Source organism: Notolepis coatsorum, assembly GCF_963971535.1.
Source record: "Notolepis coatsorum genome assembly, chromosome: 13".
Classification (NCBI taxonomy): Eukaryota; Metazoa; Chordata; class Actinopteri; order Aulopiformes; family Paralepididae; genus Notolepis; species Notolepis coatsorum.
In genome coordinates, this window is record NC_140177.1 from 20,522,291 (window position 1) to 20,550,145 (window position 27,855).

General features: G+C 46.9%; 1 protein-coding gene across 1 annotated transcript in view; it reads left to right on the forward strand.

The window, feature by feature from the left end:
• Positions 1 to 287: 287 nt before the first annotated feature.
• The window catches only part of colec12 (collectin sub-family member 12), an 81,615-nt gene continuing 54,047 nt past the window's right edge, over positions 288 to 27,855 (forward strand). Inside the window, exons 1-2 of the mRNA XM_084327002.1 lie at positions 288 to 602; positions 26,419 to 26,469. Coding sequence (XP_084183128.1) covers positions 596 to 602; positions 26,419 to 26,469 — 58 coding nt within the window. The 5' untranslated portion in view covers positions 288 to 595. The remainder of the gene's footprint in view (positions 603 to 26,418; positions 26,470 to 27,855) is intronic.

The following is a 27,855-nucleotide window of genomic DNA, read 5'->3' on the forward strand; positions in this document are numbered from 1 at the left end:
CCCTCCAAGCCCTGCGGGTGCGCGACTTCCTCTTACGTTTGGGGGCAAACTCTCTCTCTCGCCCCCCCCCCCCCCCTCTCTCTCTCTCGCTCCCCCCCTCTCTCTCTCGTGAGTTCCAGCTGCGGGTACCAGTTGCGCGAGACGGACATTATTATCCTACATCCTCACCTCAGCAGTTTTTCCCCCAAACTGCAACTTTTTTCCCTTTTTTTTTTTTTTTTTTTTGTACTTTGAGAAAGAGTTGTATTTTCAACCTCCACTTGTCCAATTATCATACCAACACACACACACACACACAACAGAGTTTATTATTATTATCATCCGAAGTGGACCAGTGTGTGACTAATACCTGCATCTACAAAAAAAAGAAAAAAAAGGAACTCAGCTGCTGGATGGAGCTTTGACGGGTTTTTGTCACCTTTTATTACCGGGACGAGGAGAGGATATTTGGGATACTGTGTGGATAATAATTCCGTGGTGCAAAAAGGTGCAGTGTGGCGCTCAAGTAGATAATACCATACAAATGCCATTGCAATGCTGTGGATGTGACTTCAAGACGACAGAGTTTCGCGACGGTACAGTTCTGTAAAACACAATGAAAGGTAAGAAGACAGTTGGTTTTAACAACAAATGTTGACTAGAACTACACATTCCTCGCGGAGAATAATTACAAAAAAAGCGTACCAAAAAAAACTAAAATGTCGTAAATGCAAACTGCCGTTTGCATTTGTTTACATTTACATTTGAGTTATTTGTACGTTTTTTCTACGCCTTTGTTTACATTTAAGACATTTTAGTTTTTTGTATGCTTTCTTTGTACGCTTTTGTTTACATTTAAGACATTTTAGTTTTTTTGTACGCTTTTTAAAATGATGATTCTACGCCAAGACGTGAGGAATGTGTAGTTTCTAGAACTCGCGTCACATCTGGTTTCAATTAGGCGCTCGACTCGTGGGGACCTCTGGTTTTTAGTATTGTTTTGCATCTGGCCGCCGCTGCAGCACAACATCACACGACTTACTCTGGGAAGAAACATTAAAAACCATTTACAACAGCAAAAGAAAAAGGCAGAACAAAACAGAAAATACAATTCTATTCAAGTTACGTTGTATGAATATAATTATACTTTTATGGACTTATCAGAACAGAAAACTGGTTTTCGTTAAATGCTTCCATCCTCGAATGAATAATGTCACATGTTATTATAGGCGCGCAAGTCAAAGCTGTGCTGGCTTTTTGTTTTTGTTTTGGTTTAGGTAGACTGCATGGGGGGAAACAGTGAGTCAGACTTATGTAATTACACGAAAAAGCTCCACTGTAAACTATTCACAAACACATGCAACCACTAAATAAGGTCCATGTCAGCTACTCTGTGACTTTTAAACTATCTCTGTGAACAAAGAGTCCTCTGAAATACCACCTTTCAAAGCCACCAAGTGAAACTGTAAGTCTCACAGTGCAATGGGTTATGGTGTCAGACTCAGTGGCCAAGACAGCTTTGCGTTTCTTAAATCACAGTTTTTATGAGGCTTGCTCTCTTGGCACCGAAGTCTGCGTTTCCCATGCAGTGAACTCATGCTGTTGACTGAGGGGTTAAGCCTCTCGTGTTGGGGGGGGGGGGGGGGGGGTGTTTTCAAATCTAGTCTTTCTTTCACACAACGACCGTTCAAAACCACAACACAACGGCCTCGTTTGATAAATCAGCAAATTGGTAATTGGACTCGAATTGACTGCACTAATGTTATTATCAGCACTACAGGATTACCGCCACCTCGTGGAGGCCTGGAGTATAACACACGTTTCCACCGAATAGTAGATCTAAAGGCACAATCCGTGAAACAGCCTTTGGTGTAAGGATTTACAGTATGCAACAGCTAAGATCCTGTTTTGCACTTCTTTTGAGGCTGGGAAATGTTTGCTTTTAGTTTTTATTTTGAATTATGGTGGGCTGAGAAAGTTCTAAAAATATGTTTCTATCTACAGGTCAAACCTTTCAAGAATACACGTGTGCAAAAACTGCATACCAATACAATAGCCATGATTGACAACAACCCTTTGGATACATTTGTCATTTTTGTAGTTGTCGTCTTTCGAAAGGGTCCTGTGGATTAGATTCAAATTTATTATCATTCAGTATACAGCACAAGTACAGTACAACAAAAATAAGTTTGGCATCCAACCAGAGTGCAAATGTAACAGTAAAGTGCAATAGCAATATACAATGTACAGGTGATTAAACTGGATATAAATGTATACATTAGTACTATTGAGTAATAGTGCTAATCGGATGTATGTACATAGTTGTAGTATTAATAAGCAGTGGTGCAGTCGTGCACACACGCGGTTACACGCCGTTGTAGTAGGTCACTGAGGCAGAAGTGCGCGCAATGATGTGCACGCGCGCACACACAAATGCGTTCACAATTGTCACTGGACTCGTCGCGCCGGCCCGTGCGGCAAATACCCGGCCGGCACTTATCACCTAGACTTTGCATAATAATAGGATACCGATAGCATAACAACGAGAAGAGCCAAACCAAAATACAAGCCCTGTAGGCTACCAATTGGGGGCTGCTTGATCTGTGGTCCCGACTGGAAGACAAGTTGTGCTTCAGTCTGAAGGAAACGTTGGGTTATGACTATAACCAAGTTCTGTTAACACTAGTGGACGCTCAGCGTCTCATTGCATATATCTCGCTTCAGCATATATATACTGAATACATTTCAAAATGTACCTTTAAATGCCAGCATTCATCTGGCCACACCCCCATCCGTTTACCTACATAAGCAGGGGTGGTGCCACACACTCATCTCCTTCCCAACAAATTTCACCACAATGAAAAATCAAGGGCCGCAGCGGCGTCTAGACGCTGAGCGTCCACTAGTGTTAACAGAACTTGGTTATAGTCATAACCCAACGTTCTGTATCACACTAGCTCCCGCTCAGCGTCTCATTGCATAATAGGAGCTGAGCGGGAGCTAGAAGCTCGACAAATGTACCCCGCTGAGGCCCCCCACAGCCATCAGATCAGGGAGGACCGAGCCCCCCCGACCCCCCCTAATGGAGGGCACCCCCCCTATTGGGGCTTCACGGGAGGGCGACGGACCCGACCGTGCGAAGAGGCACTCAAGCAACTCAACCCACAGGGTGAGCAGACCGTGGCTTGACCCCACGACTACACACACTCACAACCCGCATGCCACCCGGGAAAGAACGGAGGGAACAACCTCGTTACTGCCCCCAGAATCACGGGGTCAAGGGCAAACCCAACCCTGTGGCAAGGCCGTAGCAGCGGAGCGCGAAGGAAGACCCAGACCCACCAAAGGGACTGGACCCCCTGGAACGGGGGCCCGGAGAAGTCCATGATGCCAGCATCAAGACCCCACCAGGTGGGCACTTAGTGACCCCACCCCCCACATCGCCAGCGTATTCGGACAAAGGCCCCTCAGCCGAGCGGGCCCTGTCCCCCCAATAGTACACCGCCTGGCACACTGACCCTGCAGAACAGGCAGTCAGCATGGCCGTAAGCACACAAAAAAGGTTAACCAACGGAAGCAGGCAGCGCACCGGGGAAAAACCAGGCAACAGGCTGTTAACCCTAGCCTGGAGACTGCGGACGAGACAGGCGCCAGAGGGGACAGCTGAACACAGCCGACCCCGGCGGAAGGGGCGTAAGCTGGCGTTGTTGCATGACCAAGCCTCCATTAAAAAAAAAACCCACCCAGAGGGGTTGAGGCAGAGAAGGCTGACACGATTGGCAGACGTCATGAACGTGCAGGGGCACCCTCAACCGGTGAACCCGGGAGTTGACACTGCTCCAACACACCAGGGAATCAACCACCTTGGTGTTACCCAATGCGGTGGTTGTTCCTATAACCCCTCAAGAAAAAAACTCCAAAACACACCTGCGGGTATACACCGGCTATACCGCAGTACGAGTGTTTCAGTTTTCAAAAAAGGGTTAACCCAGGCCTACGGGTCGACGAAACATGACTTCGGACCGGGCCCGGCGATACGGGAAGCACAGGGTCACCAGAGGAGGTCAAAGACCACCCCAACAGGCCCCTCTTCGCCATGCGTGAGAGAGGAGCGAAAAAGAATGGAGAACCAGCCCCAAGCACACCGTACTTGGTATTCCCAGGCGGTCTCCCAACCAAGTACTAACCAGGACCAACCTGTGTAGCGGCCGAGATCCGACGAGATCGAGCGTGTACAGGTTGGCATGGCCGTAAGCCATTACGACAGTGCTGAGTAAAAAATTTACCCAACAAAGGTCTCCATAGCGCTTAACCCTGTGACACCCGGACCGACCTGGCATTTTTCCCCCTGAAAAAAGCCCAAGTCCCTCAGGGTACCAGAACAGCAGATCTACATCCCCGGCGGACAACGGGTTCAACTGATCCGGACCAGCGTGACCAGAACCAGTCCCGTGCCCTAACCACGCCGACATGCCTACTCCAGGAGAAGGGGCAGATATGCGTGTTGATCTTAAACATGAAAAGAAGGCGCCACCCAGACGTTCGGGCGAACCGTGCCCGGTGGCCCACCCCCAGGGCGTGAGACCCCTCTACATATGTTCAGATCCATTCCGTCATCATCCCCCAGATATGAACGAGAATCCGTCGATAACCAAACCAGGTCGTCGGATTTGGTCGTCGGAAGAGGAAAAACCTCCATCCCAGTTGCTTTATAAAAACGCCGTTTTAACCTCAAGCAACCAAGGCGTGCCAGTCAGTCGCCTGTTTACAGAACACCCCGAGCTAGCACTATACGTGCGTCGGGACACACCCACATCAATGAACAGGCTATTTAGACCTGTCATTGAATCCCCAAGGCGCCCAGGGGAACGACAAGAGGGGTGTGATACTTCCTAACCCCAACTCTTTTTAATAGAAAAGAAGGAAGCACCAACAGTATGTATCCCAGTCTACACAGCCGGGGGTAAAAAAATTTCACATTTTTACATCCCACCACCCTCCCATAGGAAGGAGACGGGAATCCCCAGAGAGACTTCCCACGCGAGCTGTACAGATTGAAAAGAATATATTGCACCTTGAGCCATGTAAAAAATTGGTTTTAGGGCTCTCCGGGGAGGAGGCACTGAACCCATACACACTCAATAATCGAATTGAATCGAATACATACACAATAGAGTAGGACTCCTTCTTGAGGGTCCACTCACCTTGACAATCTGAGGAGGAGGCACTGTACTCTGAAGGAGGCTCCCTCACATGGAAGGAGAGTCCCAACTCACAGAAGGCCCGAATAGGAGCTTGGTGAGGAGGAGCCCTGACCACCCCCCGAAACAGATCCATCACATGGACCTGAACAGCACACGGAAGTCCTACCAACAGAGACGCGCATGGTGACGTACTCTATGGCGGGGGAATTTCTGCGGTGCACACGCCCAATATTCCAGGCCGTGGGACCAGGAAACCCCCCCCCCCCCCCTCACCCTGTAACGTGCCGAACCGCAACGTGACAGGAACCTTGAAGGACAGGTGGGTTTACCCCTGACCAAATGTAATGACAAAAAGAGAGTATGACACAGTCATAGTCAGCTCCATGAAGTGTCTGACAGCTTCACACAGCGCATGAGCTAACCTGCTATCTGATTTTTACTAAGGAAAAAACACAGAAATAGAGAGGGCTCTCCAAGAGCCCCGGTACCAAACTTACACATGTGCTTCTGTGGCCAGTCCAACCCAGTTGTAGGTCACATGACACACACAACCCATCATCACCTACAAAAAATGGCAAAAACACTCTACAGAGGAACGCCGTTTTTCATAATGAGAGAATACATAATTCTCGATTAGTATCGGCCACAGGCCTTGCTAAGCACACACGAAAGCGACCAAACAATCTTTTCTTTTAGGAAAATAAAGTTTCTCCAGCAGTTTTAGCACAACCTCAGCAATCAAGCTAAGGGTTACATCGTATCCCTACCACACAGTGACACAATGTAGTGCAACAACATGTCTGAGAGGAGGATGAAGAAGTCCCCAGGGAACCGTTGGGGAAACACAATCCTCCTACTTTACCCTTAATACGGCCAGTTTAAACAGGAAAACCTGTTAATATGTGAACACACTGTTCATTGTCATTACAGGCTGAGAAAAGAATCATTCTTTACTCATTTGTCACTAAGCATAGCTTTATAGGTTAGTTAACCCCCTTAGTTGTGAGTACACGGTACATATAAACACACATGATGTTTCTCAACACAACAAACCAGATCATTTTCACATCTGTAACAACAACCCGATTTGCATGGAGAAGCTAAATACCAGTGACAAGACAATTCACACATAACTCGCTTCGTATCCTAAATGTAGTGCAGCAACACTCGTTTTCATCGTTATTTACAAAACATTTAGAAGGGAAAGCCAGAAGAAGTGTACAAGGTCTGGTCAGGCCTTGCCTACCCGGAGCGTAGATCAAGCGAAGTGCAGTCTCAAGGCACCGTAGTAAACACAGCCGTTCTGTGTTGTCGATCTGGGCAGCGTCGCCGCTCCATCCCGTCGCTACGGTCCCCCTTGTTGACGCAGTCCTTGCCGTCCTGGCCCAGGGCAGGTTCGACGAACATCCTCTGTCAAAGATGACGTCGTAGTCAAGAGTGTTTAAAACATGTTATAATCAAAGCACGTTCAACAGAGTAGCATTAAGCTAACGGCCGCTCTAACCGTCGGGCGCTACCGCCCCTGCCCGCGAGACGCCGAGCGAACGGCGCACGCAACCAGAGGGGAGCTTCGAATCCCCCCCGCCTCTCCCCGTGAGGGAGAGGGGAGTTGGGAACCGCGGCGGCGCGCGAGGGGCCGGAGCCACCCCGCGCTGGGCCTCGGCCGATAGCAGCAAGCTAACGTTTCCTAGCCTAGCCTCGGTAGGCCACCTAGTGATCACAGCAGGCTAGCGCCGCAGCTAACAGCTGACTGGCTAACAGTAGGCCACCACTAGCACGTAAGCTAAGCAGCTATCACCTGAACTTGTACACAATGATATAACACTCACTCAGACAGGCCGCCGTTCTGAAACCCTCCTCACTTTTTAAGAGAAAAGAGAAACAAGATGTTAACCAGTGTTGTGCTAGTTACTGAAAAATAGTAACTCAGTTACTTTACTAGTTACACCCAAAAGTAATGCGTTACTGTGAAAAGTAACTATTTAGTTACTTGAAGAATAAAAAAATTGCTCCCATGCAGATACTCAAAATGGGTTGATCAACTTGACAGTTTCCATTCACATCACTGAACTCTGCTAAGCAATGTGGTCTAGAGATACAAACACAAATCTCACACAAACACAAATGTCCCGACGTAATAAGAAATGCACCGTGCCTAATTGCTCGGGGAGGTTGAGCGCAGGCACGTTTAGGTTGCGCGCGTGCACGTTTAGGTTGCGCGCGTGCACGTTTAGGTTGAGCGCATGCACGTTTAGGTTCTAGGTTGAAAATAAGTGCTTGAACAGCCTTGATATCTGTCGCCGGAGCGTTTCATTATAATAAACCGTCTTGCAACGTTGTTTAAGATATCAATCGTGCATTGCAACGTTAGAATAGTTAGGATATCAATTGTGCATGAAAGGACTATATTTATATTGTTTGATTAGTATTGATGAGATTCGTTGATCAACTTGAGTTTCCATTCATTTACATTCACATCACTGCACTCACCTCACCAGTGTCTGTTGAGATGTAACGTTATTCCAGCAGCAACATTTTCTTTATCTCATTTCCATCTTGTACTATATTCTCTCTCCAAGTAGTTGGAAATAGTTTTCCGTCCCATTTGCTGTGTGTCGCCTCGTATCATTCTATGCGGGTGGCGAGTGGATTTGGATGAGTCCTGATAGTTAACGTTAACTTAGACTCTAGTATCTTTGAGCCAAAACACAAATGACATAACTAAAACGTTATTTTCTTTTCGCTCGACAAAAGAGAAATACGTGAGGGCGCTGGGCGCTGCCATTATCAGTCAGGAATAGTAAACAAAACACGCCCCCAGCACAGCATTTCCCCGCAGCCAGAGAGGATATGAGGATAATAATAATAATAATAATAATAATAATAATAATAATAATAATAATAATAATAATAATAATAATAATAATAATTGTAACTGAGGGGTACAATTCCCTGACTGTATTACTAGATATGATACTTACTACCACTACCTTTGTACTTAATATTCGGCCACCCAGTACACGGCATAAATATATTATGATGAACACTGTCACGTAGATGAAACGGATCCAACACAAATGTACGAATTAGAAATAGGTCTTTATTTCTACACAACGATGGTGTGTAGAGCAAGCACTTAATCAGATCAATCACATTTATGAATGGGAATTAGTATGCACTTTTATGGCAAGAGTATTCGTCGGTATATCAATAGAGAATGTCCAATCTCTGAAGGCGCAGGTGGTACATATACGACCTGGAATAGTTTAAGGAATAACAGCAATGATACTTTAATGATTATATACTGGATACGCTAGGGGGGGTTAATCCGGTCGCTTGTAAGCCGACAGGAGTAGGAGGGGGGGGGGGGGTAGAATCCGGCTGCCTCATCCGGCCAAGGGTATCCCAGGTGAACCCACTGTAGTGCCGTTCAATGCGCCGGCGATCCTTGGACCACAGATGAAAGCAGGTGGACTCTTTGTGGGCCGGCGTCATCCGGTCCACGGAGGAGAGACGTGAAGCGACCTCGTCTTGCAGAGCGTCTCCTCACCTTGCGTCCTCTCCAGGGGGGGGGGTTCCAACACACGGCAGTGTCGGGGGTCTTTATCCATGGAATAATCAAAGTATACAAAGCATAATCCGTGCCTGGGAAGGCGGGCTGTCGTCGGCAGAATAATCCGGTATACAGGTCCACTCGCTCGTCGGCTCTGGGGCTCCTCGGGGGCAGCTTCACGTGGGGTCAACCACCCTGGATAAGCAGCCAGTTCTCTGCCCGAAACGATGGGGTACTGACTACGGTAGTATTCTCACCGCACGAAGCACTATATATTAACAGACTATTATTAGCTTAATAGACTACGTCCAACTCGACGATATAGTGCTAAATATGACTATTCAAATATTAATATACACGATGTCTCAATACCGATGGTAGGCGAACTTGGCCTTACTCCCACACGTGGCGTCGCGGGGAGGCTTTACGTCTGTGACTCTATTGGAGGGTAAGAAACTGGACTGAAAAGAAAGTCCTACTTTAGTAGCGCAGTATATATACGCACTATGAGTCCCATTAGTGGTGCGGTAGTCAGATTCCTACGCGGAACTAGGACTTGTTCGTACATGTGGAGCGGTACGTTTGAACTGGGTCTGAGGGGTATGGCAGCCTGGCACCAAGGTCTCGACCAATAGTAGAATGGAGACTATTATGGGATGTTCAGTAGGCTAGAATGGATATTCAATGCATATTGTACAAGGAATATACAAGGGATATCAGGGAATATTAGAGAATATACAAATACAATTAAATATATATATATAAGTAAATATATATATTCGGTTTAATCTGGCCCTTCACAACAGCCACCCCCTGATTGGTCCCAGACCTAATCAGTTAAACAGAGACAGATTAATCGCGTTGTCTATTTACACATAAGGGTTTGCTGTAGGGGTCAGTCAACTTCACAAAGTCATAGGGTTATAGGGTCATGGTCATCATCGATTGTGTCTGGGAGTCGGGGCAGTTCTATGAGCCTCGCCACGGGACGGGTGTAAGTGCGACCCTGGACGAGCACTTCAGCTGCTCGGACCTTGCCGTCGGCACCGGTGATCACTTTGCTTACGCGGCCGGCCGGCCACATAGCTCTGGGCAGTGATTGATCAATAATCATGACGACTGTTCCTTCTGTCAAATTGTCTCTCTGGGCTCGCTGCAGTAGAAGCAATTCTGCTTCCTCGTAGTTAGCTGCTGACATATCAGCGGGGGACTTGCACTCCGGGTGGTACCGCAGGAATGTTCTTTGTTGTGCACTCTCTATGGACGTGCAATCGTCTATGTTAGGGTCGGTGGAGGCTACGGTGCTCAATCCACAGAACACAGACTTCTTATTTTCCACCTCCTCCTGACTGGCTTCCCTCGGGATAGGCGTGGGCCACTCTCCTTCCGGGAGCTTTAGGAATGCTGGGCCGTCACTGTAGACATTGCGACGGGTGAGGTCATCCAGGGGCATCCCCCGGGTGATGACGTCAGCTGGGTTCTGTTTTGTATCAACGTAGCGCCACTCTGTTTCTCCGGTTAACTCTTCGGTTAAGTCTTGAATCTCGGTGACTCTGACTCCCACGAAGACTTTGTACTTGCATGAGTCCGATTTGATCCAGGCGAGTACCGTCGTGGAATCTGACCACAGGATTGTTCTAGACACCGGTATGGTGAGCTCACGTTGGATGAGCGTGGCTAGGTGCGCTCCGGCTAGGGCTGCGCAGAGCTCTAGACGTGGGATAGATTGTTGCTTGCGTGGGGCTATTCTCGAGCGGGCGAGGACAAATGCTGTGTAGATCTCTCCCCCCTTCTCTTGGGCCCGCAAGTAGGCTACTGATCCGTATGCGACCTCTGAGGCGTCACTGAAGACGTGTAAGTCCATTTTACATGTCTCTGGCCTCACCGTGGGTGGGAAGTAGCTTCGGCGCATATTAACGCCTGGGAGTGAGTGGAGCTCCATCTCCCACTCTCTCCAGGTGGATGCAAGGTGTGCGGGAATGGGGTCGTCCCAGCCCTGGTCCTTGTCCCACAATGCTCGTACAATCATTTTTGCCCTGGTGGTGTACGGTAGAATACATCCTAGCGGGTCATATTGTCGGGCGAGTGTTGTGTACACACTCCGTCTGGTGGTCGGCGCCGCCGCCGGCCTTCCCTGCTCCGTAGTCAGGGGCTTGTGTCTGTAGTGAAGCGAATCTGTTTTGAATCGCCACACCAATCCCAGGGTCATCTCCTGGGCTTCTCCCGGGATTGTAGCCATCCAGGTCTCGCTGCTGGCTGCCTTGTCCTCGGAGGAGAGGCTGCGCAGACTTGCGGATCGCTGCTGGCCCACTGCCTGAGATCAAAGCCGCCTTTGATCAATGAGGCGCGGAGTTTAATCAGGAGAGCCTCGGCTTCTTCCTGGGTTGAAAGGCTTTGTAGACAGTTGTCTACGTAGAAGCTGTTCTTTACGCTGTGTCGGACCTCTTCGTCCGCTGCTGGGTCCTCTGCTACATGTTTCTGTAGTGCAAATGTAGCACAACAGGGGCTGCACGTCGTTCCGAAGGGGAGGACTTCCCATTGGTAGATGGCTGGGTGCTCATCTCCTGGCTTCTCTCTCCATAGGAACCGTAACAGGGGCTTGTCCGCCTCTACTAATCTCACCTGCAGGAACATTCCTTTAATGTCCCCGCTGATGGCCACCTTTTCCTGGCGGAAGCGGAGTAGAACGCCGAGTAGGGAGGGGCCGAGTGTGGGACCGGGCAGTAACTCTTTATTCAGATTTTGGGATCCGATCTGGTAGCTGCAGTTAAATACTATGCGGTCTTTACCGTTGTGATGGACCTTGTGGTGAGGCACGTACCACGATTCAGTGGTCTGGTCAGCCTCTTTAATGTCCATCTTTGTGACGTGTCCCGCTGTGATGAGCTTCTCAATCTCAGCGCGGTATACACTCTCTTGGGCGGGGTTCTTGGCTAAGCGCCGCTCCGTGTTCAGCAGGTACCGTTCTGTGGCGTCTGTCTTGGCGTGGAAAGTAGGCATTCCTTCTCGCCGCAGGAGTGGCGTGGCGTATCTCAACACGCCGTTGACCGGGACTCTCTTGGTCCCTGTCTCGAGGAGGTGAATGGCGTAAATGTCATCTTTAGAGCGAATGTCTTTCTTTCCGTTCTTAAAGGGCATTTGTTCCAAGGTCCATAGCCGCTCTACGTGTTGCAGGAGTGCGGTTTCTCCCTCTGTGACTCGGGAGTGGAGACATCTAGTGGCTGTACTTCGGTTGAGAGATTTGGCGAGCGGGCCTTGGAGAGTCCATCCCAAACGGGTCTCGACTGCTGCAGGACAGCCTCGGGGTCCGGTATGAACCCGGTCTATCGGGACAATGAGGTCTGCATGGTCGGAGCCTATCAACAGGGTCGGCATAGCATTGTCTATGAGCGGGATCGGTAACTTGCGCAGATGTGCATATTTCTCCATCAGCTTGGCGACGGGGTATGTGTACCGCGACAGTCCTATTTCTTGGCTGGTGAAAGCGTCTGTAATCTGGTACCGTCGCTCAGGCTGGCCGCTTGCTGCGATAGAGAATGAGACATTCTCGCCCTTTATCGTCTTCAAATCTCGTCTTATTGTCCGAATTGTCATTTGGGTTTCGCTTCCCCGCAGCCCTAGCTGGGCCGCAGCGGAGGCGAGCAGCAGGGTCTTCTCTGACCCGTCATCGAGGACGGCGTAAGTGTCCAGGACTTTATTCTGGTAGCTTAGTGTCACACTCACTACTTTTAGGAGTACTCGGGCTCCACTGCTGCTGGCGGGATCGATGTACATCACGCTCGCTTTGCGGCTGGATGGTGCGGGTGAAGGGCGCCGTCTGTTACTGTCGTGAAGTATGTCCAGATGGGCTCCATCGCACTTGGTGCACCTTTTCTTTAAGCGGCATTCGGCTGCCATGTGTGAGCGCGCACAGCGAAAACAGCGCTTGTTGGACTTTATCCATTGACTTGCTTCCTCCGCGTTCAGCTTGGGGAAGGAGTCACATTGCGCTAGCCAGTGTTCTTTCTCACAGTAGGGGCACACTATCTTCCACTTCTCCGTTCTGGAGGGGGTACTGTGGCTCCTGCTGCTCGGTACTGACTCCGATTGGTGCATCACAGTCATCGATCTTCTTCCATCATTTAGTCGTCTGGTTCCTTCTCTGGAGCCAGGGGTGCTCCGTCCGAATGTATCTAGCCGTAGGCTGCTGACTTCTCTCGCCAGGAAGTCTGCTAGATCGAGGAGGTTCGGTTCGGGGCCATTCGGGTCTCGGTGGTCCCTCTGTCGCCTAAAACGCTCCTGTCGAGCGGGCGGCAGCTTCTCCAAGATCCTTTCCACATTTGAGTTGGCGTAAAGTTCATGCCTCCCCTTCTCTCTCTGCGCTCCCAACATCCCTACCAGGGACTGCACTCTGATGGACAGGTCGTCCAGTGCTCGATTGTCTATTGCTGGGGGTAAGCGGTCGATGTGTCGGATCTCCTGGATCACGTAATCCCATATGCGCCCATACCTCTGGTCCAATGCTACCAGCGCTGCTGTGTATGGGGTGGTGGAAGTCGCGTAGGCGAGCGCTATATTATGTGCGCGGGGCACCTTTAAATGCTTCAGTAGGATGGCGTATTTATGGCGTTCATCCAATACATCCACCAACATGGTCTCCAGACACATGCAGAGTTCTGTATACTGGGCCCGGTTCTCTTGGGTGAAGTCGGGTACCATAGGCGTGCCAATGTATGACGCTGACTGTGGATACATCGGCGAGCGTTGGGGGAGAGGCCTCCTAGGCGAGTCTCCTCCCGCTCCTTGGTATGGGCTGGTACCGGCAGTGTACCATGGCCCGCTTGTCCAGGTGCTGTTCCTCGGTGCGGGTCGTGCGTCGTGCTCACCCGTGTATAGAGTCGGGGGTCTGTAGCGCAGCTCCGCGGGAGTGTAGCCTGGGCTGTACCGGACCTCCTGGTCCGGTAGAGTACTGTGCTGTCGTCGGGCGTGGTTCTCCTCCTCTTCCTCTTCGTCTTCAGTTAGGTCATCCAGTGCTTGTAGTCTCTGGTTTAGCCTCTCCACAGGATATGCTGCTCCTTCCCGGTTGCTAGGTCTCGCTTGGACCGGTGGGGGGAGGTGGTCTGTGGGGGGTATAGACCTCGTCTGTTGGTCAAGTTCAGGGTTGTTTACTCGGCTAGGGGATGCCGCCCTGGAGGTGTGTCTAGACGAGTTCCTGGAGCCTCTGGCGGAGGGAGAGGGTGTTGTCCGTCTGATCAGCTGTTCTATTAGTTGCGCTTGCTGTCTGTCGCGCTCTGCGTCCCGTAGAGCACCAGCAGCTTCTCGCTGGCTGTCTGCTCGGTCTCGGGCCACATTCTCTTCCCTCTGAATGCGTCTTATTTCTAGACGTATATGCTCTTCTTCGCTCCGCTGCTGGATCTGCAGTCGGTCGCGTTCAGCAGCGGCGTTCAGGCTGATGAGGAAGGCCTGCTGTAGGGTCCTCTCTGCCTCGCTGGGAGAAGGCGGTTGTATAGGGGAGCCTTCCCTCGGGGTACTCCTTGCGGAGCCTTGGAGCTCTATCTCCACGGTGCTCTCCCCGTCTTCTTCCGTGCCGAGTTCTCTCTCGGTAGCGTTGTATTCCTCCCGGGACTCATCGGGGACTACTTCTTCAGTACTGGCGGGGTGTGAAGTCATGTCTGGTTCCCACTGGTCCCCACCGTGAACTTGGTCAGTTACATTAGAACCCGTAGGGGCCTCTATGGTCGGGGTAGTCTGGGCGTTGGGGTTAGACATACTTTTACTTTCTAGTTTTACCGCGTTTACTGTTAGTAGAAGACTAGGTTGTTGACTGACAGCGTAAGCCTCCAAGTACTGAGGGAGCCGTCGTTCGCGCTGCGGGCGTTGGTTAGGAGGATCGTTTCGTGGAGTGTTCATCATAGGCCATTTCAATATTAATAACACTATATTAATATTACACTAATTACCCTCCGGCTCGAAGGACCAATTGTAACTGAGGGGTACAATTCCCTGACTGTATTACTAGATATGATACTTACTACCACTACCTTTGTACTTAATATTCGGCCACCCAGTACACGGCATAAATATATTATGATGAACACTGTCACGTAGATGAAACGGATCCAACACAAATGTACGAATTAGAAATAGGTCTTTATTTCTACACAACGATGGTGTGTAGAGCAAGCACTTAATCAGATCAATCACATTTATGAATGGGAATTAGTATGCACTTTTATGGCAAGAGTATTCGTCGGTATATCAATAGAGAATGTCCAATCTCTGAAGGCGCAGGTGGTACATATACGACCTGGAATAGTTTAAGGAATAACAGCAATGATACTTTAATGATTATATACTGGATACGCTAGGGGGGGTTAATCCGGTCGCTTGTAAGCCGACAGGAGTAGGAGGGGGGGGGGGGGTAGAATCCGGCTGCCTCATCCGGCCAAGGGTATCCCAGGTGAACCCACTGTAGTGCCGTTCAATGCGCCGGCGATCCTTGGACCACAGATGAAAGCAGGTGGACTCTTTGTGGGCCGGCGTCATCCGGTCCACGGAGGAGAGACGTGAAGCGACCTCGTCTTGCAGAGCGTCTCCTCACCTTGCGTCCTCTCCAGGGGGGGGGGTTCCAACACACGGCAGTGTCGGGGGTCTTTATCCATGGAATAATCAAAGTATACAAAGCATAATCCGTGCCTGGGAAGGCGGGCTGTCGTCGGCAGAATAATCCGGTATACAGGTCCACTCGCTCGTCGGCTCTGGGGCTCCTCGGGGGCAGCTTCACGTGGGGTCAACCACCCTGGATAAGCAGCCAGTTCTCTGCCCGAAACGATGGGGTACTGACTACGGTAGTATTCTCACCGCACGAAGCACTATATATTAACAGACTATTATTAGCTTAATAGACTACGTCCAACTCGACGATATAGTGCTAAATATGACTATTCAAATATTAATATACACGATGTCTCAATACCGATGGTAGGCGAACTTGGCCTTACTCCCACACGTGGCGTCGCGGGGAGGCTTTACGTCTGTGACTCTATTGGAGGGTAAGAAACTGGACTGAAAAGAAAGTCCTACTTTAGTAGCGCAGTATATATACGCACTATGAACAAATAGTCCCATTAGTGGTGCGGTAGTCAGATTCCTACGCGGAACTAGGACTTGTTCGTACATGTGGAGCGGTACGTTTGAACTGGGTCTGAGGGGTATGGCAGCCTGGCACCAAGGTCTCGACCAATAGTAGAATGGAGACTATTATGGGATGTTCAGTAGGCTAGAATGGATATTCAATGCATATTGTACAAGGAATATACAAGGGATATCAGGGAATATTAGAGAATATACAAATACAATTAAATATATATATATAAGTAAATATATATATTCGGTTTAATCTGGCCCTTCACAACAATAATAATAATAATAATAATAATAATAATAATAATAATAATCACTACCGCTCGCTATCAATCTACGCCGTATATAACGCAAATAACGCAGTGACGAACCATTCAGTAACGTAAGTAGCGTTACTGAATTTCAAAAGTAATGCGTTAGAGTACTAGAACTCGCCAAAAGTAACTTCGTTACTGTAACGCGTTACTTTGTAACGCGTTAGTCCCAACACTGATGTTAACACAGTTTTACAACAGTGATTTTACCAACACCCGACGGAGCCAGCACAATACTAAACTGGCCTGTAGCTGACTTGAACACAGATCTTCCACTAACGAACATCTATGCCCATATTTCCTCGTGAGGGAATACTCTCATTTGGATATGAAAGATGGGGCCTACACGGTGACAGAGAAAACATCCACTCGTCCAGAAAACACAGGGATCACCAGTGTTAATGGTCGTGGCCCACTAGTTAAACTATAATGGGCTTCAGATCAAGGTCTTCCGCTGTTGCCTAAGAGGCTGAACAAAAGACCTTAATCTGGGGCCGGTGTTCGTAAACATTGTCAGCCAGCCCCCATAGCACTAACAGACAAGTGGAGCCGCAAGCAAACATCACTCACCAACCTGGAACTCACCGCTTCTCACAACAGCGGCGCATCCTACATTTCAGCTGTGTCCTGAAAGGTTTTACCGCAACCAGCACAGCAAGGAACTGCAGTTGAGAGGCATGCAGCGGCATGCTCCCAATACGAAAACCGGTGGAGGATTTTAGAATGATCACCATCTTCCAGACACTCCAGTGACGAAGACAATATCGCCGTATTTCCTCGAAAATAGAGAGAAAATAAAGATATGATGTCAACGTATCTCTTGTTCTTCATCATCATTTTCTTTCCTCGTAAACATTGTCAGCCAATATTTTTCTCCACGTCAAGTGGGCATATGAGCAACACGTTGCTTGTGATGAAATTTGAGAAGGAGATGAGTGTGTGGCACCACCCCTGCTTATGTAGGTAAGCGGATGGGGGTGTGGCCAGATGAATGCTGGCATTTAAAGGTACATTTTGAAATGTATTCAGTATATATATGCTGAAGCGAGATATATGCAATGAGACGCTGAGCGGGAGCTAGTGTGATACAGAACTGTCCTTCTGTAAACTAACTCTAAGTTACATTGTTAATTTAGTTTGTATTTACTTTTCTAGTTTAAGTTAATTCAATTAAAGAAATTGTAACTACAATTACATTTAAAACATTGTTATGCATAATAATCATCTGTTCTGTGCGCAACCGAGGGAACATGTATGCGCGTGCGCGTGCACGTGGCGTTTGGGCAGTTCCCATATTACGACTGCACCACTGTTAATAAGTACAGTGATAGTAAGTCATTCTGGCCAGCAGTGTAACTAGTATGAGTGCATATAGGCCTATAGCAAAGATATATAGCAAAGATGCATATAGCAATACATTTTTTTAATAAATTTTTTTATTTCCAATTTTCAACAGAACACAACATAATACACAGGACATCACAGGACAGTACTTCAACAATAATAATCATAATAATGACAAGACAATTAGAAATAATAAATACAGAATACAAAATACATAGCAAAAATGATACTTAAAATTCAGGGGGCGGCTGGGTGGCGCAGCGGAGATTGCGCTCGTCACCAATGCGAGAGACTCCGGTCTCGAATCTGGGTGTCTGCATTGCCTCCGGCTTGGGCCGGCCGTCATACTAACTCGTATGTGTAAAGGCACACACAACATATTCCAGTTAACGGTATATTTTTTTAATGATTCGTTATGGCGTAATCAATACTTCCATGCGTATAAATTGCGTTCGCGACCTCCATGTTTTGGGGCTATTCATCAGAAAACTCGGATCCGGGATTCGGCTCCCATCCGTCGGGCAACAACTGTGGGTTTTCAGCCTCTCTCTCTGGAGCTTAACGGAGTTTCGACTCCTGGCTAGAGGAGCTTGTCGCGGCTCATGCGCATGCGCACGCTCAGCCAATCAGAGAGGGGGCTGCAGAAATGGAGCTCAACCAATCAGAGAGGGGTCTGCAGAACTGGAGCTACTATTTGTATAGACGCAGGGCGCCTGCACAGCAAAAGACAGGAAGTGGTGAAGGTAGTGTGACCTCCCACGCGTTACACTTCACCAATGAGAGTCCGCGCTGTCAGGTGAAAAGAGAGCCGCTGGCTGTCTCCGCATGTGTCGGAGGAAGCATGTGGTAGACCTCAGGGCTCCCTTGACCGACCAGTAGGGGGCACATGCGGCATAACGACTAAATTGGGATGGGAGGAAAAACACAGAAAAATCAGGAGGGGAAAAAGAGGATACAAAAAAATATTCAACCTACCTGATACAAGATGCATGTAATTCTTCACTTATCTAATATCTTTACACCACTCACCAAACCTCCCCTTGGAAAAACAGACGTACCATAATTTTGAAAGAATAATATGATAATAATAAGAATGATAATAAATGCTTAATGAATTCATCATTGAAAAAATGTCGGCGGGTCCAAAATGAATGTTGTTGTTTACATGTTGCATGTGTATCCCCTCCCTACTTCCCATTTCCCCATGTGGAACACACCTGATTGACATGACATGCTGGTGGTCTAGTGTGACATCTAGTGGCTGAATGTTATCGAGAGCACCTTTAACTTATTGATTGATTGATTGAATGATTGATTGATTGATTGATTGATTGATTGATTGAAAATTTTATTAACAGATAGCAGAATGGGTACAATACAGTACGGCTCAATTAGTGCCATATGAAATCTGTTCTATTATTTTCCAAATTCCATAATATCTTTTACCAAATTCAGTTTTTTCCGTTTTAATATTTCAGAATTCTGTATTTAGCTTTTTATGCTAATTTTACCATCAGAAATAGTGTCTAATAAGTGGGAATGAATAAATGTCCACAATTGAATAAGATATAACAGTCCATTTAATGTTTTTAAGTGCTGCAACTCAGAAATACAGTTCAATTTTACACAATATTTTTCAAATAATATTGTGACAAAATAAAAATGCAACCAAAATAAAAATACACATTTCAAGTGTAAACAATAGATACACCTACTACTGACATTATCACAATGACAATGTCAGTAGCCTAGCTATATCTATTATATTGTGATGAAATATAGTAATGCATAATTTAGGCACCTTTAGTTTAGTTTATTTCGTTTATAAAGGACAGTGTGTAATGACAATCGTTTGCATTAAACAAATGGATGGGTGCACTAGATTTAGCTAGAAGCTATCATTTCCATCTATAGTCCCATGTACTGTAACGTTACAGCTATTTAAGTTTATTTAGTTTATAAAGGACAGTAGGGGTGGACGGTATAAACGGTATACGGTATAAACGGTATTAATTTGCTCTACGGTATGGATTTTGACTATACCGTGTAACCGGTAGGGCAGCTCTAAAATAGCAATGACGTCATGTAACCACAGCGCGACTATTTCAATCGCATTTGCCCCTAAAAATAGATAGAATTAGTCATAGATAATAGATATGTGCAAACTGGAAAAAGTTATTTAGGAGGCTTCGCGCAGTGGGCGTGTCAACACGCAATTGTCATTTCATAATAAACACATATCACCACGGCGCACAGCAAGTTTCAATTTCAGTTCCTGGCATTTTTAACCAGTGGAGAAAGGTAAGATATTTCCCTATCGTTTTTCTTATATGAATTATTCTACGTTAATAAAACATACCTGGTGATCAACTACAGTTTGCTGTAAACATTACGATATGTGTGTAGTGTTATGATAACGACGGTAGCAGCGGGAGCCGGGAGGACGGCTGCAGCAGTGGATTTGCGAATAGCATGCAGCTGCAGAGCCGCAGAGCCAGGGGCTCTTTCAGGTCTGGTCACAGGCCCGTCAAACAGCGCCCCCCCACCCTTGCGCCGTTCTGACCCCCATCGTCTCTAAGCATTTTGTGTGTCAATTTGTTGACACATGTGTCAATTTGTTGACACATGTGTCAATTTGTTGACACAATTGTCAATTCTTAAAGCTGAGGATGAGTGGCACCCTTGTCTCAATTCTTATTCAATTCAATTCGCTCTGCGGCTCTGCAGCTACATATGCTTCTAGCAAAATCCAGCCCCGCTGTTTGCAATGGGAGCAGGAGTCTCGACTCGGGACTTATTTTATTTGGAATATAATGACTTTATACGCAAAAGTAGCCTAGTTTTAAGTTAAAATATTATAAATCTACATGCCTTGAGGATGTCATTCTTTATATAGCCTGCCTATCAGGCAAAAACAATTATTCTAACAGAAACACTGATACCGTGATATATACCGTTACCGTCTATGCTTCAAATTATACCGTGATATAAATTTTAGACCATACCGTCCACCCCTAAAGGACAGTGTGTAATGACAATCGTTTGCATTAAACAAATAGATGGGTGCACTAGATTTAGCAAGAAGCTATAATTTCCATCTATAGTCCTATGTACTGTAACGTTACATAGCTATTTAATCACAATAGTGTCGCACGTGTTTTTGCGGTCCAGTCCGCGGTACGTTGACAGAATTTGCAAAACACCTTATCGCCGGAGACATAAAAGTCATTAGGATACTGCTCTGCTCTGAATTTAGGGCTTATTGCGGAATTTCTTAGCTTCTTGAATGAATGAAATGAATGAAAACTTTATTTAACAGATTGCAGAATGGGTACAATACAGTACGGCTCAATACATACAATTGTTAAGGGGATGCAGACCTGAGAAAGACGTTTGTCTTGTTTCCATCAGGGTCCCCCATTTTCAATTCATATAGACATATATGACATACATGACATACAGATAGTCAGTACTGCTACATCTATACATTTATGACATACCAGATTTGCAAATACAGTACTGTTTGTGATACAGAAGGAGTCAAGAAAAGGGAGTATATACATTTGACGTAGAAACTGTACATTGGAGGAGGTTGGGTGGGGGGGGTTGGGTACATTGGGATATTGACAACCATACTGGGTAATTTACATTGGAGGTGGTTGGGGGGGGGGGGGGGGGGGGGGCCGGGGGGCACACTGTATAAACAAGTAACACTGTACATTGAGGGGGGGGGGGGGAGACACTGTACAAACAAACACAATTGTACATTGAACTATTGACAAAACCATACTAGGTAAATGACTGTACATTGGCGTCTTGTACACTGTACGTCTTGACGACATTAACACTGAAACAGCGAGACGGCAGACACTTGGACACCGCTGTGTTGTGTGTAACACGCAGCGGTCCCCGCCTCCCCGGTCATGTTTGCTTTGCAACAAACGTTCCATCCAAAAACGGAATTTCAGTCCAGATTAGGCCAAATTCTGCAATATTCCACGTTTTGCAGTTGATTCCATTTTTATTGGTCAATTCCGTGATTCCGTCCGCAATTCCGTGAACGCGGATTTCATATGGCTCTAGGCTCAATACACACAATTGTTAAGGGAGTGCAGACCAGAGAAATACTTTCGTCTTGTTTACATCAGGGTCCCCCATTTTCAATTCATCATAACATTTATGACATACACAACATATATATCAAGGTTATAAGAAAAACAATATACTCACGTTCAGTGGTAATCCATCATTATTTAGTTAACCACTAGTCTTATTACTGTGACACTTAAGAAATAGCATTGTGTGTATTGAGCCGTACTGTATTGTACCCATTCTGCAATCTGTTAATACAATGTTCAATCAATCAATCAATCACTCAACACTGCAGCACTCAAGTTTCAACACTGATGAACATTATTACTCAGCTGAAAGAGTTGTACCATTTCCCATTACATCGTACAGAACCTGTAAGTCGCTTTGGATAAAAGCGTCAGCTAAATGCCAAAATGTAAATGTAAAATGTATATATTGTCATTTCGATATTGATTTGACTGCTGTCGGCCAACACTGCAGTAGTTCTCCCACAGTGCAGCTCGGACAGCGGCATCAGATGAACATACAGCTGCTGTTGAATGTAATTGACCTGTCTCAAAACCCTGCCCCTTTTCTTGATCCTCCAATCACAACTGTCGCTTACCTCGGACAAACCAAGTTTGTCCGAGGTAAGCGACAGTTGTGATTGGAGGATCAAGAAAAGGGGCAGGGTTTTGAGACAGGTCCATTCAGCCCGGTCCCCTGGGTGGAACGTGATGAAATTGGTTTCCCAGAATGGCTGTCAGAGGGCCAGGCACACTTATGGTAACTCTATTGTTGTAGCAGCACACGGAGAGACGTTGCCCTGGGAACCACAACAGAAAGAGGGGTTCTTCGAGAAGTCAAGTTCCATGAATGAGCGAGCATTCCTTCAGCTACGAGTCGCTCCTGCACGGATTATTTCATGCAGCCTCTCCGAACTCACCATCTCTAGTGAATCACTAGTGAAAACTTTATTAACAGATTGCAGAATGGGTACAATACAGTACGGCTCAATACACACAATTGTTAAGGGGATGCAGACCAGAGAAAGACTTTCGTCTTGTTTACATCAGGGTCCCCCATTTTCAATTCATCATAACATTTATATTTTTTTGTATTGTCTTTTTCCCCCTCCTTTTTTCTGTTTTTCTCCCATCCCAATGTTAGTCGTTATGCCAATTCCCAATCCCCTTCCTGGTCGTTGCGCACTTACAACCCTACCGTCGGTCTGGGAGGGCGGAGACTATCACATGCTTCCTCCGACACATGTGTAGCCAGTCCACCGCTTCTTTTCACCTGGCAGCGCGGACTCTCACTGTAATGTGTGGAAGGATCACACTACCTCCCCCAGATCCTTCCCTCGCTGTGCAGGCGCCCCGACCGAACTGTAGGAGTCGCTGTTTTACAACGACCAGGACCCACCCCACCGGCTTTCCCACCCGCTGACACTGCCAATTGTGTCAGTATGGACGGCCGACCAAGCCGGAGGTACCGCGGCAGCTGGATTCGATCCCACTGTCTCTGCGGTGGTAGACAGACGCTTAGTCCGCTGCGCTACCCAGCCGCACTCATCATAACATAACATACACGACATACAGATAAACAGTACTGTTACATCCAGACATTTATGACATACAAGATATACAAATATACAGTACTATTTAAGAGACAGAGTTTCTAAAAGAGAGTATACATTTGAGGGGGAAGAAACTGTACATTGGAGGGGGTTGGGTGGGTGGGGGTTTGGATATTTACAGGGGCCAGTTTCGAATTCTCTTTGAGAGCGGTTTTGAATGTGGGTAAGGATTCACATAATTTTACGGCTGTAGGTAGGGCGTTCCACATTGATGTCGCTTATTTGAGACGAATCTGGGTTGAACATGATTTGTGGAACTCCCTCTGATGTTGTGGTCGTGGAATTCACTGACCTTTGGGAAGTATTTTGACATTTACATGGGTATCTTAGTGGTGTAGTGTATCTTGTAGACCAGGCCCATTGCAAGTTGCTGTACTCTGTCGTCTACTCTAAGCCATCCTAGGTTGTCAAAGTGGGCAGGGGTGAGGTGGGTTTTAGGAGTAAGGTCAAGCAGTAGTCTGACGATGTTTGTAATATTTTTTAGTGCCTTTGAGGTGCTTTGGTACCATGAGGTGCAAGCATAGTCGTAGTACCCTTGAATGACCTCAGGGTGACCTCAAGGTTGTCGGTACGAGGGCCGATGAAGCGTTCTTGAATCCCAAGACCAAAATACCATTTGTCTTGGTTTTCTTATATTTATTTAATATATTTAATTGAGTATTTTATTGCCCATGTTTATTGTAATGTAAAATGTAACTGATAGGGCATACAGACCCTCATTTGACCCTTTGATTACACTTTTTACTTTCTCATATCTTTATATTCAGAGTTAATTATATAGTTTACACTGCTTATTTCTATCTTTACTATAATTGTATTGCCTATATTTATGTATTTCTTCTATTACCCTGCCCATACCTGTACCTCCCCTCCCCCATGCTGCTATGATGCTCGAATTTCCCCAAGGGGATCAATAAAGGAATATATCTCATCTCATCTCATCTCATCTCCTCTCCTCTCCTCTCCTCTCCTCTCCTCTCCTCTCCTCTCCTCTCCTCTCCTCTCCTCTCCTCTCCTCTCCTCTCCTCTCCTCTCCTCTCCTCTCCTCTCCTCTCATTTGATCTCATCTTATCTTATCTTATCTTATCTGATCTGATCTGATCTGATCTTATATCTGTAAATGTACTTCCACGTAAGCTACCAGGTCAACTGCTGCTGGAACAGAAACCTCGCCCTGAAATCCCACAACAAGGTGTGAGTTGTTGCAGGGAGACAACACTGGAAGCTGTGGAGCGTGAGAGCGTGAGGAGGATTCTGTGGAGAGTGTGCTTAACGTTGCAGTGAAAAGTTATTTGCGTTGGAATACGGCTAGCTTAGCGTTATCTAAAAGATAAAAACAGCGGTTCGTGTTTGTGCGATGAAGCATTCTTGAACCGTGGATTCCAAGACCGCATACGGATTCCAAGACCCCCCCCCCCCACCCAGTACTTCCACAAAAGCTACCAGGTCAAGTGTTGCCGACGTCACAAAACCTCATCCTCCTCTCTCCACACCACACACCACGCCCACCCCTGCAGTGTTCTTGGCATGATGAAGCGAGAGAGTGGTCTGAAGGTCTCTGAAGGACATGTGGTCTGTTTTTATTTTCACTAGCCATGGACAATGACACAGGGAAACCGCCTGGATTTCACCCCCTACGTACTTTCCCATGAGCGTGGAACCTACATGGGCCTGTGAGGATGTGAGAGAGGGGCCACGACCCCAGAGAGAGAGAGAGAGAGATTTCCTGGAAAATATGTTGACTAATTTAATGGAGAGATCAGAACTCATTGTTCTTGAGTACTTTACAGTTTCATTCAGTAATAAAAAAAAATACAAATAGAATAGACAGAGTAAAAAAGTGCGGTCTGATTCAGTTTAAAAATAATAAAATAGAACATAAAATAGTTCAATAAAAATATAACACTTAGTTGTACTCGGGGAGAGGGTACATACCGGCACAATGAAGCGCTCCGGGCACTGACGAGGATGCGGTGATAGAACTAGGTTTTGGCTTTATTCTCATTTTCCAGCCGTTATCCTGCCAGTTTTGTAAATTTTACGGAAAAACAACAACTAATAATGAAAGCTTGTGATTAAAAAAAACAATCAAAGGTGCTCTATAGATAACATTCAGTCACTAGATGTCGGACTCGAGCATGTCCTTCATCCAGCCGAGTGCGTTCCACGTGGGAACATGGGAAGTAGTTAGGGGATACATGCAAGCAACAATGTAAACAGCAACATTCATTTTGGACCCTCCACATTTCTTTAAATGATAAATTCATTAATCAATAGTTTTCTCTCTCTACCTTTCTCTCCACCTCTCTCTCCCCCCCTCTCGCTCTCTCTCTCTCTCCCTCTTTCACTTTCTATCTTGCTTGCTCTCTCCCTCTTTCTCTCCATTTCTCTCCCTCTTTCTCTCTCTCTCTCTCCCTCCCCCTCTCTCTCTCTTTCTCTATCCCTCTCTTTCCCCCTCTCTCTCTCCCTCTTTCACTTTATCTTGCTTGCTCTCTCCCTCTTTCTCTCCCTTTCTCTCCCTCTCCCCCTTTCTCCCTATCCCTCCTCTCTCTCTCTCTTTCTCTATCCCTCTCTCTCCCACTCTCTCTCTCCCCCTCTCTCTCTCTCCCTCTTTCATTTTCTCTCTTGCTTGCTCTCCCTCTTTCTCTCCCTCTCCCCCTTTCTCCCCATCTCCCCCTTTCTCTCTTTACCCCCCCTCTCTCTTTCTCTATCCCTCTCTCTCCCACTCTCTCTCTCTCTCTCTCTCTCTCTTTCACTTTCTCTCTTGCTTGCTCTCTCCCTCTTTCTCTCCCTTTCTCTCCCTCTTTCTCTTTCTCTCCCTCCCCCCTCTCTTTCTCTTTCTCTATCCCTCTCTCCCACTCTCTCTCCCCCTCTCTCTCTCCCTCTTTCATTTTCACTCTTGCTTGCTCTCCCTCTTTCTCTCCCTCTCCCCCTTTCTCTCCATCTCCCCCTTTCTCTCTTTACCCCCCCTCTCTCTTTCTCTCTCCCTCTCTCTCCCACTCTCTCTCTCCCTCTTTCACTTTCTCTCTTGCTTGCTCTCTCCCTCTTTCTCTCCCTTTCTCTCCCTCTCCCTCTTTCTCTTTCTCTCCCTCCCCCCTCTCTTTCTCTATCCCTCTCTCTCCCACTCTCTCCATTGTGAAACCGTATAATAAAACAAGAATTCTGTCTGAATCTGTGTTCTTTCTCCTCCAGACGACTTCGCTGATGAGGAGGAGGTGCAGTCCTTTGGCTACAAGAGGTTTGGTGAGTAGAGAAGCTTGTTGTCTAACCCCCTTTATATGCCCTTTATATGCCCTTTATATGCCCTTTATATGCCCTTTATATGCCAGTAAGAGGGTTGTGTAACAGGTCTGGTCAAAGTCAACGAGAATACTGGGTAACATTGTTTCATTGTTTCAACTGAACTCCAGTGTGTTTTGAAGGAACTTTTTGTTTGAAATCCGTTGTATTTGGTTACCATCTTCTACCAAAAGTGCTTGTTTTTGCCATTGAAACAGAAACCCCCGCTAGGCGTGAGTTGTTGCAGGAAGACGACACTGGAAACTGTGGAGCATGAGAGCGTACTGAGGATTCTATGGATAGAACGCGAATGTTACCGTGAACATTTGCTTTGCATTGGAATACAGCTAGCTTAGCTGTTTGTGCATTTCCAAATTGTGCCAACAACATGTCGCCCACTTTGCGTAGCGTCCATATACTATGGATACGGAAATATGCCGTTTCCATGAGCGGAGAGAGACCTGCTGCGGACGGAGCGGAGTTAATGTAGCCGACGGTCTTGACTGACAATACGCATTAGGCATCGGGTATAGTGCTGTGCATTGTTATTGCTGCTGCCATGCTCTTCAACCCTTCCACTACCACACGATACATGGTTAACCCTTTCACAAACACTACCAAATGGTTAACCCTTTCACTGTGGCAATACAGAAGGTTAACCCTTTCACCGCCACATGTCAAAGGGTTAACCCTTTCACAACCACACTGCAGGAGCGGAGTTAATGTAACCGACGGTCTTGACTGACAATACGCATTAAGCATCGGTATAGTGCTGTGCATTGTTGTTATGGCAGGAGCACTCATTCAGGGGTACTACGACTATGCTTGCACCTCATGGTACCAAAGCACCTCAAAGGCGCTAAAAACAAAATTACAAACATCTCAAAACAAACTGGTCAGACTACTGCTTGACCTTACTCCTAGAACCCACCTCACCCCTGCCCACTTCGACAACCTAGGATGGCTTAGAGTAGACGACAGAGTACAACAACTTGCAATGGGCCTGGTCTACAAGATACACTACACGACCAAGGTACCCATGTACATGTCAAAATACTTCCCAAAGGTCAGTGAATACCACGATCACAACACCAGAGGGAGCTCCACAAATCATGTCAAACCCAGATTCGGCTCAAATAAGGGACTAAACACGTTTCGCAATTATGCCACATCAATGTGGAACGCCCTACCCAAAGCTGTAAAGGAATGTGGATCACTACCCACTTTCAAAACCTCTCTCAAGGGACACCTACGGGAGACTGCAATTCAACACTGGCCCCTGTAAATATCCTAACCCAATCATTCCAACCCCCTCCAATGTACAGTCATTTACCTAGTATGGTTTTGTCA